The 15,444-nt window shown below is 43.3% G+C and overlaps 1 protein-coding gene across 2 annotated transcripts in view; it reads left to right on the top strand.

The window, feature by feature from the left end:
• The window catches only part of grik4 (glutamate receptor, ionotropic, kainate 4), a gene marked incomplete at both ends in the record, with an annotated part of 153,662 nt that overhangs the window by 125,415 nt on the left and 12,803 nt on the right, over nucleotides 1-15,444 (top strand). For both annotated transcript variants that reach the window (XM_084064174.1, XM_084064173.1), the window contains 5 exons: nucleotides 5,145-5,254; nucleotides 7,218-7,391; nucleotides 7,638-7,803; nucleotides 8,978-9,203; nucleotides 9,963-10,091. In XM_084064174.1, the coding sequence (XP_083920300.1) occupies nucleotides 5,145-5,254; nucleotides 7,218-7,391; nucleotides 7,638-7,803; nucleotides 8,978-9,203; nucleotides 9,963-10,091 (805 nt within the window). The remainder of the gene's footprint in view (nucleotides 1-5,144; nucleotides 5,255-7,217; nucleotides 7,392-7,637; nucleotides 7,804-8,977; nucleotides 9,204-9,962; nucleotides 10,092-15,444) is intronic.

The raw sequence follows: 15,444 nt of genomic DNA, 5'->3' as shown, positions 1-15,444 counted from the left end.
TAGGACATTGTCTGTGCCAGTCCTTAGTGCACATGCTTTGATTTTGATATTAAGATAATAGGAAGTAGATATTTCAGTATGTTCTGTGCACGGCTCCCTGGCATGGAAGTGTCTTTGTGAGGAAAGTATTGGAGGCAGACTGGCAAGGTTAAGTGATCTTATGAATGAAAGGTTTTTGGATTTTGGTTATGTCTGAGCACCCGGCTAATGAGAGCACAAGCTCAATGCGGTGTTTCATGAACCATTAGTTGAGAATTAGACCATCTTTCAGCCCAAGAAGCTATTTAGGATGAAGGATACATACTGTGTAAAACCTTCAAGTGGATAAAGATGGAGAAGATGGAAGATGGACAAAATCCACTCAAAATTAAAACATACAAGCTAATGGCTGCAGATGGAGAATTATTTCTTTTATGTAATGGACAATTAACATCCTCTCAAAAGTCAGAAATACAGTAGCTACAAATTGATGGAGATGGCATGTGACGTATGAACTGCACTCAAAACGAATCTGTTGTGCTATTTTATGTTGATGTGGTACTGATATTTAGTTTTTAGTTTTAGTTTTTTTTACTTTATACGCCAATATTTATTTCTCCATGTTTAACATGTAAGGCAGAATTGGGCAGAAAACATGAAGCAGTTGCAGCTTTGCAACATGGCGGCTGGACAGCTACCTTTGCACCAAAAAAAGTAATAAAATAATACATTTTTACTTTGGAATCGGTCACAAAAAGCTCCTCAATGGACGGATTTGGCCCACGGGCCGCCAGTTGAATATCACTGATGTAGGACCTTACCTTCCACATACAATGACACACTGGCAAATAAGCTTGCTGGCTTTAGGCACAATGCGTGGGGTGATATGGCTCACCAGAATGTGTGAAAGTATATCATCTTGTCACATGATGAAACAGTTTGTTTGTTTTTCCAATCAGATATAATATCAGACTGCATCCTCTCTTACAAATTGATGCTGCCCTGTCGCTGTTTCAGCAGTTGCTCTCTCCAGACTAAACATTACTGTAATTGCCAAATTCTTTAATTTATTCCTCTTTTGAATATGATTATTACACTGAACAGGAAGACATAACACTTAATTAAAGAGATGGATCATGGGTAAGCCCCTGCGATGGATGAAGGTCTTTCACAAAATGGAAACAGGACATTCTCTCCAGCCCTCCACACAAGACTTACTCAAGGCTTAGACTCAGACGGCTTATGTTAAGACAAGACTTACTGGGTTTACATTTACATCTATTTAAACTAGGCCGATGCCCGCCGTGAACGATGCCCATTGTTAACAATGCCCTTTGGAACGCATACCCTGCCTCCGGTTATGCAATACGTGCCGTACCCATTGTCAGAGTACAGGTTGTACCCATTACACCCGTTGTCAGTCCACTTAATGTCTATATCCCACATTTACTTATATGCAGGGCTACACTTTATAGTAGGCCCTTTACTTACTACTTAAATGCATTGTACATTATACATTTTGGTTTTCCACAGACAGACTGACAGGCAGGCAAGCCGGCTTGAATCATGCAAATAAAGTCAACGAGTCACTCTCCTCTTCTGCCCTGCAACCTCTTCCTCCTGTGTGTGTCTCACACTAATATGTGAGAGATTAGAGACAATGAATGTTCAGCTCTGCACAAGCCTAACTGGAGATTTAATGATCATAAAAAATGATCCGCTAAAAGCTAATGCTGGTTGCCTGTTTCTCTCCTGACCTGGCAACCTGGGGCTGCCATGCAGAGAGATAAGCAGCCCCAGCATTAGCTCGTTCTGTTATTAGCCGTTAGCTTCTCGGAGTTTTAGCGCCTGTTACATTATCATGGGACTCAACAATGAGTACTAGAAGCAAAAAAACAGACTTTGCATTTGTTAAAATAGGCGAATTTGGGCTATCCAGCATCCTACTATCATGCCAACGGTGGGGGTCGATAGGGGGATTTGTGGAGTCACGCGATTTTCATTTCTACGTCGGTAAGTGATTTGACGCACATCAAACATAACACTTAAAATGACCGGATGTCTCCTTTAATGCAAGTTTCAAGAGGATCAGTAAATGTATTGCTACAGCATTTTGGTATGCATTTTGGCAAGACTTTATTCAGGTGAGAGCTTCAGTAGTATGCTAAAATAGAAACAGGAGTGCAGCTCAGCAACACTCAGATGAACACACATACTGCACACTCGTGCATACGCACGCACGCACGCACGCACGCACGCACGCACGCACGCACGCACGCACGCACGCACGCACACACACACACACACACACAGACACACACACACAAAAACACACACTCTATCTCTCTCTATCTCTCTCTCTCTCTCTGAGATAAACACATACTGCAAACACTCAATCTTTCTGCTGCTTCGCTCTATTTCTCCAGTAATTGGTTTCATTTAGAGGACAACGGCTGTTGGTGCTGGATAAACATTAGGAATTAGCCTCTATATCCCAGTCAGTCTGCAAGCTGCCAAACCTTCTTTAGCCACATTAGCCCCCTAGTACCGCTGGCCACCTAGCCAATTCAGCCCATATACATGCAATTCATGCACAGTTAATCTTCTACGCTAGACCAAGTCTATTAATGTCTTACTGCTTTTATCCCCGGGCTGGGATACTCCATGCTACCATTCATAATTCAGCTATGCAGTACAGTAGGTCAAAAAAGTGAACGTCTATTTAATAAAGCTGTAATGTTTCGTTTTCTTATTTGACCTTTCTGTGCATAAAGTGGATGTAACCTTGTAGAGAATGCAAATGTGTCTCTTTAATTAGCCTTCTTCCTTCTTCTTCTGTGTGCATGGAGCAAATTTTGCAGAAATTAATTATGTAACTCCATACATTGTATGTGCATTAATGGGAAGTACCACTCGATTTATGAGTTGTATGTTATGCTGAGTGTGAAGACAGTCTCTCCCTAATATTGAAAGTTGAGAAAGTAATACTGTACATATTTTTTTCTTAACCATAGCATGCAAATGAGACATAATAACTATAATGCTATGTATTGAGCTGAACATTTACCCTCACCACCTGAAAACCTTGTTCCTGATTCATTGTCTCCGCCAGGCCGTAAGGCATGGCGAGAGAGTATGTTTTACCCTCCGTCCGTGTGTCCGTCCGTCCGTGTGTCCGTGTGTCCGTGTGTCTGTGTGTTACCACCAAATCTCCGGCACCGTTGGCCCGGTCGCTGCAAAACTGTGCACACACACTCCCTGGATGCCAATTCAGAACCTCTGCCTCAAATTTTTCACATGGGCCTGTTATAGCGCCACCAGGAGGCCGATTTGTGCAAAACCCATTTTTTTCACATTATTCCTACAGTTTTTAACCAAACGTCATGCAAATCGGTACACAGTATCTGTATAGTCATGTGATCAACCCTGATCTGTCCGATTTCCCATATTCCATCCTTATTGGTTAAGGTTGCCATCCAAAGTTTGCAGGATTGGTCCGTTTTGAACAAACTGCCTCAAACCATGAACGCAGCGTGCGATTTCCGTGAAATTTCACACGCACATTCCCACTAGGCCGAGGAAGAAATGCCACCCTTTTCACATTGGCCTGTTATAGCGCCACCAGCAGGTCTAATTTAGCAAAACACATTTTTGGAACAAAATGCTTCAAATCATGAATGCAGTGTCCGATTGCCGTGAACGACCTAAGAATAAATGGCACCCTTTTCACATTGGCCTATTATAGCGCCACCAGGAGGCCACAATAACGTATCTGACCTGGCGGAGACCTGTGCTCCGAGGAGCACTTTATCTAGTTCAGTACTGACTTACATATTAATACCGACACATTTGTCCTCAGTGGAGATGGTATGAATCACACATTTGAATAGAATACCATATCTTGCACCCAGCACAAAGTGACACAAATAAGGAATGCAGGTGTCATTGCTAGTTCCAGATGATGCATAGGTTCATGCTGTAGGTTCGGTATTTGTAGTGCCCCGGGCCAGGTATTATACTGGCACGGGGTGCAGTCCGAAGAAGAAAAATAAAAATATAGGACAAGACAAAGAAGACTAGACTAGGACAACAAGAACTCAGTCCCACTGTCAGTCAGTCACAACAGGAGGAAGTAGAGGCTAAACACACACACACACACACACACACACACACACACACACACACACACACACACACACACACACACACACACACACACACTACCCACAAAACAACAAGTGAACCTAGGAGTCCCGTCATGTCAAAACTTGACTTTCAGGGCGTCCCGTCATGTAAAAACTTCACGTTTGTACTGACAGAGCGGCAAAATTTGACGCCTTGGGAGTGAGAACAGGTTGTACCGGAAGCTTTTAAAGGAGACATCCGTTAATTTTTAGTGTTATCTTTGATATGTGGCAAATCACTTAGCGGTTAGCTTGTCGGGACTTTCATCGCCCGTAAGGGTCTCATGGGGCTCCACAATGAGTGCTCGGAGAAAAAAAACAGACTTTGCATTTGTTAAAATAGGCGAATTTGGGCTATCTTCGCGCCTCGTATTATGCCAACGGTGGGGGTCGACAGGGGGATTTGTGGAGTAACTCGATGGGCATTTCTACGTTGGTAAGGGATTTGCCACATATCAAAGATAACACTAAAAATGAACGGATGTCTCCTTTAAGTTCGAATATTTACACTACCTTTATGAGGACCTTTTAATCTTGTTTTATTCTTTTGTTGACTGTGTTTTAACCTTCTCTTTTATTTGCTGGTTTGGGTCACTTTCATTGAAAAGAACAGGAACAGGTTGGAAGGTACAGTATGTGCAGGAAAATTCTGGACACAAATCTGTATGACCTCTCTCAAGTGTATATAGTTACAAAGAAATCCCAGCCCATTTTTGCTGACGCTAATCACCCCGTGTTCCATAGGGTTGCAGAAACAATGAGCCAACATGGAGGACCAATAGATTAAAACATCATACCAATTTGTCTTTGCCGCTAAGAAGTGCACCTTGACCTTGGCCTTGACCTAGTTTGCTAATGAATCTGCCTCTGTTTAATCAGTGTAGGTAACCTATTAGGACTCGTCCAACAAAAGGCCCAGTGGAGAGTTCCACCATCTAAGCAGGCCTTTATCTAACACCTTTATCTGTGTTTATGTTGTAGAGTCGTAGGCCTGGCTACTTCTCCTTCCTGGACCCTTTCTCCCCTGGTGTCTGGCTCTTCATGCTGCTTGCCTACCTCGCTGTCAGCTGTGTCCTCTTTCTTGTGGCCAGGTAAAGATATCACCAGCAACATAATAGTGTCTATGGAGGGTAGTGTCCAATACATGGAAGGGGAGAAAGATTTGTAATATAATACAAAAAAAGTGTATAAGGGCATACTGGAACAAAATAATACAAAAGGTTCATGGGTACTTATTAACCCATTCAATCGGGGAACACATCTGTGTCATTTTAGATTTTTAGCTATAGCCTATTTATTTTATACTTTGGCTATTCAAAAATGGCAGATATACAAGCTCATAGCGCGGCACTGAGTGCCGCACTATGAGCTTGTAGATCTGCTATTTTATTTATCGTGAAAAAAAAGAACTAGACGAAAATGTTTGGGAGGGACTAGTGGAGAAGAGATCCAGTAGAACTAAGAAAAGTCATTTTACGTTTAGTTGTGTGCAGGTGTCGCGCTCTGAAAATAGCCCATCTTCAAGTTCACAACGAGTCTATTTTTGGAGCATGCAGCTAAGTATAGATCAGGCATTACGATGCCATCAAGGCCCGCCAAAATACATTTTAGTCGACTTAAATCAACTGTAGATTTAGTCAACTAAATTTGTTAGATTTTTAGTCGACTAAAACTAGACTTAAACTAAAACATTTCAGATGACTAAAATATGACAAAAACGAAATGGAATTTTATTCAAAAGACTATGACTAAAACTACATCACACTTTGCTGTCAAAATAAACACTGTCTGGTTGTCACCCAAGAAAAAAATAGCAAAACATGCTATCTCTGGTTTACTTCCCGTATCTGCGTGAAGTAGGTGGACGCCTTTTAGGAGACCAGAAGCAGGTTGGAGTCTATTCATTCCAATGTAAGAGTGAACGTGAACACAGCTTCTGAACCATTCTTTTGCCCCATGGTCACTGAACTGAATATTGGACCCGATTGGACTATCTTGATAAAAAAATTAATCGTTGTTGTCACTCACAATGAATGGAAGTCTTATGAAACACCTGCTGATATCAAACTTGACACATCACACCGCCTGTTGCTCTGGCACTAATAAGATGTTCTCTGAGTCGTTTCTTTGTCACATTTAATGTCAGACGGAGTGGTCTGTCGGTTTGTTTATGCCCACTCACTGCTCTGTTAAATCCTTGAGGTGTCACATTTCAAGTCAAGTCCATTTTATTTCTATAGCAGGTGCAAAGTTAATTTGCATCTCATCAATAGATGGTACAACAATAGTACAAAAGATGGTACAAGAACAATAGTAGCAAAATGCCATATAAGTATCACAAATACAGACACACACACAGGTGGTTAAAAGTTGCTGAGAGATAAACAGCAGCAGAATATTGTTTCTGTCGGGTGGAAACCACATATGTCCAAAGCTGTTACTTTTCAGGATTCAAATTCAAAAATAGCAAAAGTAACAACGATATGTAGAGACAGATGGGCTCTGTAGCTATATACTGTAAGGTGCTTGGTTTAAGGAAAATATCAATATGACGCAGTTAAAAAGCAGCAGATATAACAATGTGGCAGACTATACATAAGTGACAGTGTGAGTGCCGCCCCAGCAGGGCACACTTGCAGTCATATATACACATACATATAATCCTGTGCAGTGGCCTGTGTTGTCAGGACAGCCTGGCAGCAGGTGGGCTCATTAATTGCTCATTAATTCTATTTATTGTTGTTTGTGAGCAGTATGAGGCATTCCCCTATCTTTTCAGCCATGGTGAAATGACTAAATGACCTCAGGTAGCACACAGCTGTCAGTTCTGCCACATACCGCAACAATTGAACATGCCAATTAGCTTTCTTTGGCTCATAGTGAAGTGTTTAGTTGGTGTGAAAAGCAGGTTTGCTCTACGAACCAAGGTGACTTTGTTCTTGTTTGGCTGTTAAAGTCATTTTTCTGCTACTTATCTCTCGCTCTGTCTCAAGTCTCTGACTTGTCACAATATACATTGTATATGACTTATTGTTGTTATGACTGTGTCCTTAGATTGACCCCCTATGAGTGGTACAATCCCCACCCCTGCCTGAAGGGGCGCTGTAACCTCCTCATCAACCAGTACTCCCTTGGCAACAGCTTCTGGTTCCCCGTCGGAGGCTTCATGCAACAAGGCTCGACCATCGCCCCAAGGGCTCTGTCCACTCGCTGTGTCAGCGGAGTGTGGTTAGTGCTGGTGGCTGCACAGAGAAACACACATATGAGAGAGGGCTTTGATCATTTTTCTGATTTTTCTTTGAACCTCCTACAGTACAATGTCCTTTTGTCTCAGGTGCACCTTCCTTGTTGTCTTTTACTTTGGTCATACATGACAAACTAGACATGTGTCTTTATGCACATTTTGCCTACCTGCCTATTTGAATGTTGATGAGCTGTGTACATTCACATCTATGTTGTCTCTGTCCTCCTCAGGTGGGCCTTCACATTAATCATCATCTCATCCTACACTGCCAACCTGGCAGCCTTTCTAACAGTCCAACGAATGGAGGTTCCTATAGAATCTGTAGATGACCTGGCAGACCAGACCGCTATAGAGTACGGCACCATGCATGGAGGATCCACCATGACCTTCTTCCAGGTCCCAAAGCACATCATATACATGTTTAATCATCATACATGCACTCCACATACATACTGTATATGCATACACTTGCACACACACACACACACACACACACACACACACACACACACACACACAGAAATAAACGTACTACTTACAGAAGTCGACATACAACAGATGCACGCACGAAAACACACACGCACGCGCGTGCACACACACACACACACACACACACACACACACACACACACACACACACACACACACACACACACACACACACACACACACGCACGCTCACTACACAGGTTGACCTCAGAAGTGTCCTCAATCAATAGTCTGTCAGTGATGTTATCGTCCTTGTCACCTTCCCATCCTGCCTGCTGTCCTCCAGCAGTCACAGGTTTTATGGGTTTCCTGTCTGTTCCTCAGCACTGCTGCTCAATATCCTCCTTCCCCTTTAGGCTGACAGGCCTCTGCCCCTGTCCGAACTCAGATTAACTAACGCTTCCTCCTCACTAGCGCCCCCTAGATTTGGCCTCTGTATGTCAGAGAGAGTTATTGGTGAGGGCCAGAGATGAGTCACGCAAAACCAAATCAAAGTACGATGATGGAAAGATTTGCGTTTACGTAACTCCAGCGCAGGCATTCAGAAAGCTTCCCCTTGAATAAATCCATCAGCCAATAAAACGGCAGAGAAAAACAAACAGAATGAAATCCAATCTCCCGAAGATTGAAATAGAGGTCGCTTGAGGCAACAAACTGCTTTGTTTAGCATTTTGTGGCTGTTTGCTCCTTTTTCATAACCCTAAATACATCCCACTGCCCCTGTGTGAGTGTTGTTATGGGAAAATTCTATTCCACACCAGGGTGAACTACGGAAGGTTAAAGATAAGAGGTTAACAAGTAGCAGCAGTGCCGCAGGACACACACAAAGGAATCATCACCTTAGCCTGAGGATTTGCATGCAGAGCAGAGGGTTTGGGACAATAATTAATTTAAGTCTACAACAGATGGATAGAATAATTGAAGTATATTATTCACATTAGTATTTTCATATTTCCCACCATAATGTCTGTCCTTGTGTAGTACTGTAAAGTATGTGTTTTACTGTACAGTGCATGTAGTACTGTACAGTAGGCTATGTGTAGTATTGTACAATATGTGCTGATATTATTGTGCTTCGCAGAACTCCCGCTACCAGACCTACCAGCGCATGTGGAACTTCATGCACTCCAAGCAGCCCAGCGTGTTCGTGAAGAGCACGGAGGAGGGCATCGCCCGTGTCCTCAACTCCAACTACGCATACCTGCTGGAGAGCACCATGAACGAGTACTACCACCAGAGGAACTGCAACCTGACTCAGATAGGAGGACTGCTGGACACCAAGGGCTATGGCATTGGCATGCCACTGGGTGAGAGGAGGGGGGTCACAATTTCAAAATGCCCTCCCCTCTTCTGCCTGTCCGTATTTCCAGAGCGCTCAACCTAAGAAATGACAGGTCAATAAGGAGTGCTCTAGCTTGGAAGTGAGAGGTCAGTAAGGTAGATATCTGGAGATATCCACACATCCATAGAGAATAGGGAAACCAAAGTCATTTTGGTCTGGTTAGGTAGTTGCTGAACAGCAATCAACATTACTAAATATGTTTCCAAATACTTTTATGTGGAATTAACCTCCAGTTTGATTAGCTTTTTCCTGACAGAATATGAGAGCTTGCAGTGGACTGTGCGGCTGCATTGCAGACGGTCTCTGGAGTGCTGGGAGATTATGGAAGCTGTAGGCTAGCTTGAGAGGCTAAAGGGGTATTGGGATGATTTGTTAACCTCACGCAAGAGATTTAGAAACCCCAAGGCAATGTGAAAGATACTACACTAGGATACCAACCCGCTAGACGGGGCCATCAACTCTTTTTGGAATATTCATGAAAATAAGCTTTATTTTGGCATTAAAATAAAAGGGGTCTTTAACAATATTTTCTCCAGAAAAAGATGGAAGCTTTATGATTTTGTTCTGTGAGAAAGTTTTGGAAATATTTGAAAAAGAATGAATGTACTTTAGAGCAGAATAAAGCATGTACTGTGATGAGGTTGAGCTTTTTGACCTCTGTCACCTGCATGGTCAATGTATCATGTTGAGTTTGTTTGACCTTTTTGACCTCTGTGACCTGCAGGGTGTGTGTTTCGTGATGAGTTTGATCTGGCCATTCTGAAGCTTCAGGAGGACAACCGACTGGAGATCCTCAAGAGGAAGTGGTGGGATGGTGGCAAGTGTCCAAAGGAGGAGGACCATCGTGCCAAAGGTTTGTTGTCACTTCACTTCTTATCTGTCTTTAAAGGGATATTTCACTTTCAAACCTCTTTGGGGTCATTTTAACATCTACTCAGGCTTTTGTGAGCCCAGTTTTTAAGTTGCTTAATTCAGTATTTAGATAGTTGATATTAATTTAATCAGACACGCCCCCTTCCTATTAGGGTTTAACACCGGGATTCCCGAGGTTATTTGCCGTCCTGGGAACTGACTCCGGTTCCCGGGATCCCGTTTTTTTTTTTTGTTAGAAATGAATACTAATTAGTAGAAAGGCCTATCTACAGCGCGGAGGAATTACTATTATGATTAGCCAAGTTACTTGCCGCGTTGCCGGGGCAGGGTCCCATCGCCCCGTTGTGAACCATATGGGACGCACTGAATGTAACAGTAATGAACAAAATAAAACACAAGTGGCCGTGATGCCCCATGCCTGCCCTGCGCACGATGATTTCACCGTTTCCTCTGCTGTCAATGCGATACGGTAGACACCAGTTGACTAGTTGAGATTCAACATCAAGTGAAACGCTGCATAAACAGTGGGTAGGTTTGATTTCGAGCCTATATTCCAGCTTAAAATTCAATTCAATTCAATTCAATTTTATTAAAGTGTCAAATCACAACAAGTTGTCTCAAGACACTTTACATGTAGAGAAGAGACCCAACATCCCACCCTGAGCAAGCAATTTTGCGACAGTGGCAACGAAAAACTCCCTCTTAATTCAACAGGAAGAAACGTCAGGCAGACCCTAGGCTCTAGGGCGGGGGCCTTCTGCCTCGACCGTGTTGGGGGAAAGAAGAGAGAGAGAAAGGGAGAGACAGAGGAGAGACAGAAAGAGATACAGTGCAAGCAGTAACAATAACAATAATAGCAAATATAATAGTGTAAGATACTAGCATATGATAGTATAATATATAGTACAGCAATAGTGTGTATGCAGTATATAATGGAATAATATAAAAATGTTTAAGATAATATAATATGCGGTATAGTGTAGTGTAGTAGAAGTCCACGGTCGTGTCCAGGTCGTGCTCCATGGAGAGAGGCCCGGTCCGGTCCGCAGTCACAGTCTTGAGCCGCAGCTGGGGGTCCGTAGTAACAGTCCATAGACTCCATGGAGAGGCCCAGGCCCGGTCCGCAGTCACAGTCTTGAGCCGCAGCTGGGGGTCCATAGTAATAGTCCATGGACCTGCGACGTGGGTGGTAGAAGAAACTCCGGGGAACGAGTCCCCGGTTGTAGAATTAGTGGCAGGCCTTACTAGAGCGTGAATCCGTACAGGGTTAATTACGATTGTACCAATGGGACACAAACCCACACAACCAAAGGGAGGACGGGAAGAGAGAGGACGAGGGGAGAGAGGAGAAAGGGGAAGGTGGGGGAGAGAGGATGACTATAGGGGGACTGAGTCTATACACTTCGGCTATAGGCTTTATCATAGAGAAAGGTTTTTAGTCTAGTTTTAAATATACAGAGTGTGTCTGCTTTACGGACTGAGACTGGGAGAAGGTTCCACAGCTGAGGTGCTTGAAACTTAAATGCTCTACCTCCTGTTCTAGTTTTTTGGGGGTTTACTGGAACCGTAAGCATTTTTTCATACTGTGGACGCAGTGGTGTTCTGGCTGGTTTACGGGGCTCGATGAGTTCTGTGAGATATACTGGTGCCTGTCCATTGAGAGCCTTGTATGTGAGGAGGAGAACTTTAAACTCTATTCTGTATTTAACCGGGAGCCAGTGCAAAGAGGCCAATGAAGGAGTGATATGATCTCTTCTTCTGGTTCCTGTCAGTATGCGCGCAGCGGCATTCTGGACAAGCTGCAGGCTATTTAGGGACTTACTTGGGCAGCCTGATAGTAAGGCGTTGCAATAGTCCAGCCTAGAAGTAACAAATGCGTGGACAAGTTTTTCTGCATCATTTTGGGACAGAATGTGCCTAACTTTTGCAATATTACGCAGGTGAAAAAAGGCATTTCTTGAAATTTGTTTTATGTGGGACTGAAAGGACATGTCTTGGTCAAACGTGACTCCCAGATTCTTTACAGTGGCCCTGGAGGTCAAGGTAATACCATCTAGGGTAAAATTCTCATCGATTAATTTATCTCTGAGGTGCTTAGGGCCGAGTACAATAACTTCAGTTTTGTCCGAGTTGAGGAGTAGGTAATTACGGGTCATCCAACTCTTGATGTCTATAAGACATGCTTGAAGTTTAGCCAGTTGATCTGTTTCATCTGGCTTCATTGATAGATATAATTGTGTATCATCTGCATAGCAATGGAAATGTATAGAGTGTTTCCTAATTATCTCACCTAAGGGAAGCATATATAGAGTGAATAGTATTGGTCCAAGTACAGAGCCTTGTGGGACTCCGTATTTAACCTTTTCGCGTAGTGAAGGTGTATCGTTAACGTTTACAAATTGAAATCTGTCAGACAGATAGGACTCAAACCAGTTCAATGCAGCACCCTTAATGCCAACCAGATGCTCAAGTCTCTGCAACAAAATATGGTGATCAATAGTATCAAATGCAGCACTGAGGTCCAACAGAACCAGTACAGAGAGAAGGTTATTATCGGATGCAATCAGGAGGTCATTTGTGACCTTCACCAATGCCGTCTCAGTGCTATGGTGTGCTCTGAATCCTGACTGAAAAGCTTCAAATAGCTTGTTGTTATGTAAAAAATCACATAACTGCTTGGCGACTGCTTTCTCAAGGATTTTAGAGAGAAATGGGAGGTTCGATATAGGTCTATAGTTAGCCAAAATGCCTGAGTCGAGAGTAGGCTTCTTGAGGAGGGGTTTGATGACAGCTACCTTAAAGGACTGTGGTACGTAGCCCGTCACCAGAGACATATTGATCATATCGAGTAGGGGTGCACCAACCGGGGTCAGGGCCTCTTTAAGCAATTTAGTTGGGACTGGATCCAAGAGACAGGTCGTTGGTTTGGAAGATGTGATCATTAAAGTGAATTCGGAGAGCTTGACCGGGGAAAAACTGTCCAAATATACACTGTGTCGTACAGTCACTTCTGAGGATATTACGTCGGAGGGCGGTCCGGTAGGGGCTGAGAGTAGTAGGTTATCAATACTATCTCTGATAGTATTGATTTTACCATTGAAAAAAATTCATGAAATCATTGCTGTTAAGGGATATAGGAATACGCGGATCAGTAGAGTCATGACTTTTTGTCAATTTGGCTAGAGTGTCAAAAAGGAACCTATGGTTGTTTTTGTTTTCCTCTATTAGAGAGGAATAATAGGTGGCTCTGGCATTGCAGAGAGCCTTCCTATATATTTTAAGGCTGTTCTGCCAGGCTATACAGGATTCTTTCTGTTTGGTTGAACGCCATATCCTTTCAAGCTTACGTGACGTTCGCTTGAGATTTTTAGTTCCAGAGTTATACCATGGGGCTAGCCTCTGTTGCTTTATTACCCTCTTTCTTAAAGGAGCAACAGAGTCAAGCGTTGTCTGAAGGGAGCCTGTGACATTATCAACAAAGTGGTCGACCTGAGAGGGGCTATAGGTATAAAGATCTTCAATTGTATTGGAATATACTGAGTTGATGGCTGATGGTATTGCTTCCTTAAATTTGCCCACAGCACTATCAGATATATTTCTACCAAATACATTTTTGTCCAATGGTGAGTAATCAATTAATGTAAAATCAAAAGTTATTAAATAGTGGTCAGAGAGGTTCTCATTATATGGGAAGACTATGAGATGTTCAATTTCAATACCATAGACCAAAACAAGGTCGAGGGTATGGTTGAACTTGTGAGTAGGTTTATCTACACACTGAGAGAAACCAATTGACTCAATTAATGTAATAAACGCTTTACTGAGGCTATCGGTTGCAACATCCACGTGGATATTCATATCGGCAGCCAGAATGATTCTGTCAGAGTCTAGGACTAGGCGTGATAGAAACTCTGAGAATTCAGATAGAAATTCAGTGTAGGCCCCAGGAGGGCGGTACACTGTAACAAACAATAGAGGCTGTAATGATTTCCAGCTTGGGTGCGAAAGAGTGAGAACCAGACTTTCAAACGTTTTGTAAGTCAGCCTGGGTCTGGGGCTGATTATTAAGCTTGAGTTGAATATGGCTGCAACGCCACCTCCAATCTGGCCGGTGTCTCGGGGAATATGAGCATTTATGTGACTTGGTGGGGTGGCTGTATTTAGGGGGACGTATTCTTGCTCACCCAGCCATGTTTCAGTAAGACAAAGTAGATCAAGATGGTTGTCTGATACGATTTCATTTACCAATACACCTTTATAGCGTAGGGATCTAATGTTCAGGAGTCCACATTTAATTATTTTATTTTGTGGCACTACTGCATTAATTTTGATCTGTGCCAAGTTTTTATGCACAACTCCTCGAGCCCTTGGTTTCACATGCCTAGGGGGTCGAGTAGTTTCAATTGTTCTGATTTGTAGGGTAGGTGGCTGCTCTGGTGAAAGCACAGAGAAGCGTGTAAGACTGCAACTCTGCTTCCTGGTCCCAACTCTGGGTGGTCATAGTTTATTGTCGATAAACTTGTCTATATTTCTAGAGATGAGCGCTGCACCATCCCAGGTTGGATGTATGCAGTCTCTCCCCATCAGACCAGTTTTCCCCTCGAAAGTTTGCCAATGGTTTATAAAGCCCACGTTATTATCTGGACACCACCTTGATAACCAGCGGTTGAATGAAGACATACGGCTGTACATCTCATCGCCAATCATATTTGGCAGGGGACCAGAGAAAACTACGGAGTCCGACATTGTCTTTGCGTATGTGCACACAGACTCAATATTTATCTTTGTGATCTCTGATCTCTTAAGTCGTGTGTCATTGCCACCGCAGTGGATTACTATTGTATCATAACGTTTGTGTTTACTTGTAGCCAGCATTTTTAAATCTGATTCGATGTCGCCCGCTCTGGCCCCAGGGATGCATTTGACTATGGTCCCTGGTGTCACTAACTTCACGTTTCTCATTATAGAACTACCAATAACCAGAGTTGTTTTCTCAGTGACATATGGAGGGGGCGTGTCACCGAGTGGGGCTAACGTCTCACTGCTAAACTCAACGGGTGTAGCAGCGAGTGGGGAAAATCTGTTTGAAACGTGAAGTGGTTGGTGTCCCGTGTGCTTTTGTTTACTAGGCCTACTACGCCTACGACCAGGAGCAGTCACCCAGCCGTCTTGGGTCGTGGGGTGCGTGTGGGGACTATGATCAGTCACGATCGGTGACCGTGACTGGTAATGTCCCCCTGTTCCCTGTTGCACGGGAGCAGAGGCTAGGCTAATGTGAGCACCGCTAGCTATAGTTTCCTCTAGCCGCCAGAGCCTCCTCTCCAGCGCTGCAA

Source organism: Gymnoscopelus microlampas (genome assembly GCF_963454915.1).
Source record: "Gymnoscopelus microlampas genome assembly, chromosome: 8".
NCBI classification, from domain to species: domain Eukaryota; kingdom Metazoa; phylum Chordata; class Actinopteri; order Myctophiformes; family Myctophidae; genus Gymnoscopelus; species Gymnoscopelus microlampas.
Note: the sequence above shows the minus strand (reverse complement) of the source record. Positions and strands in the feature narration are given on the sequence as shown.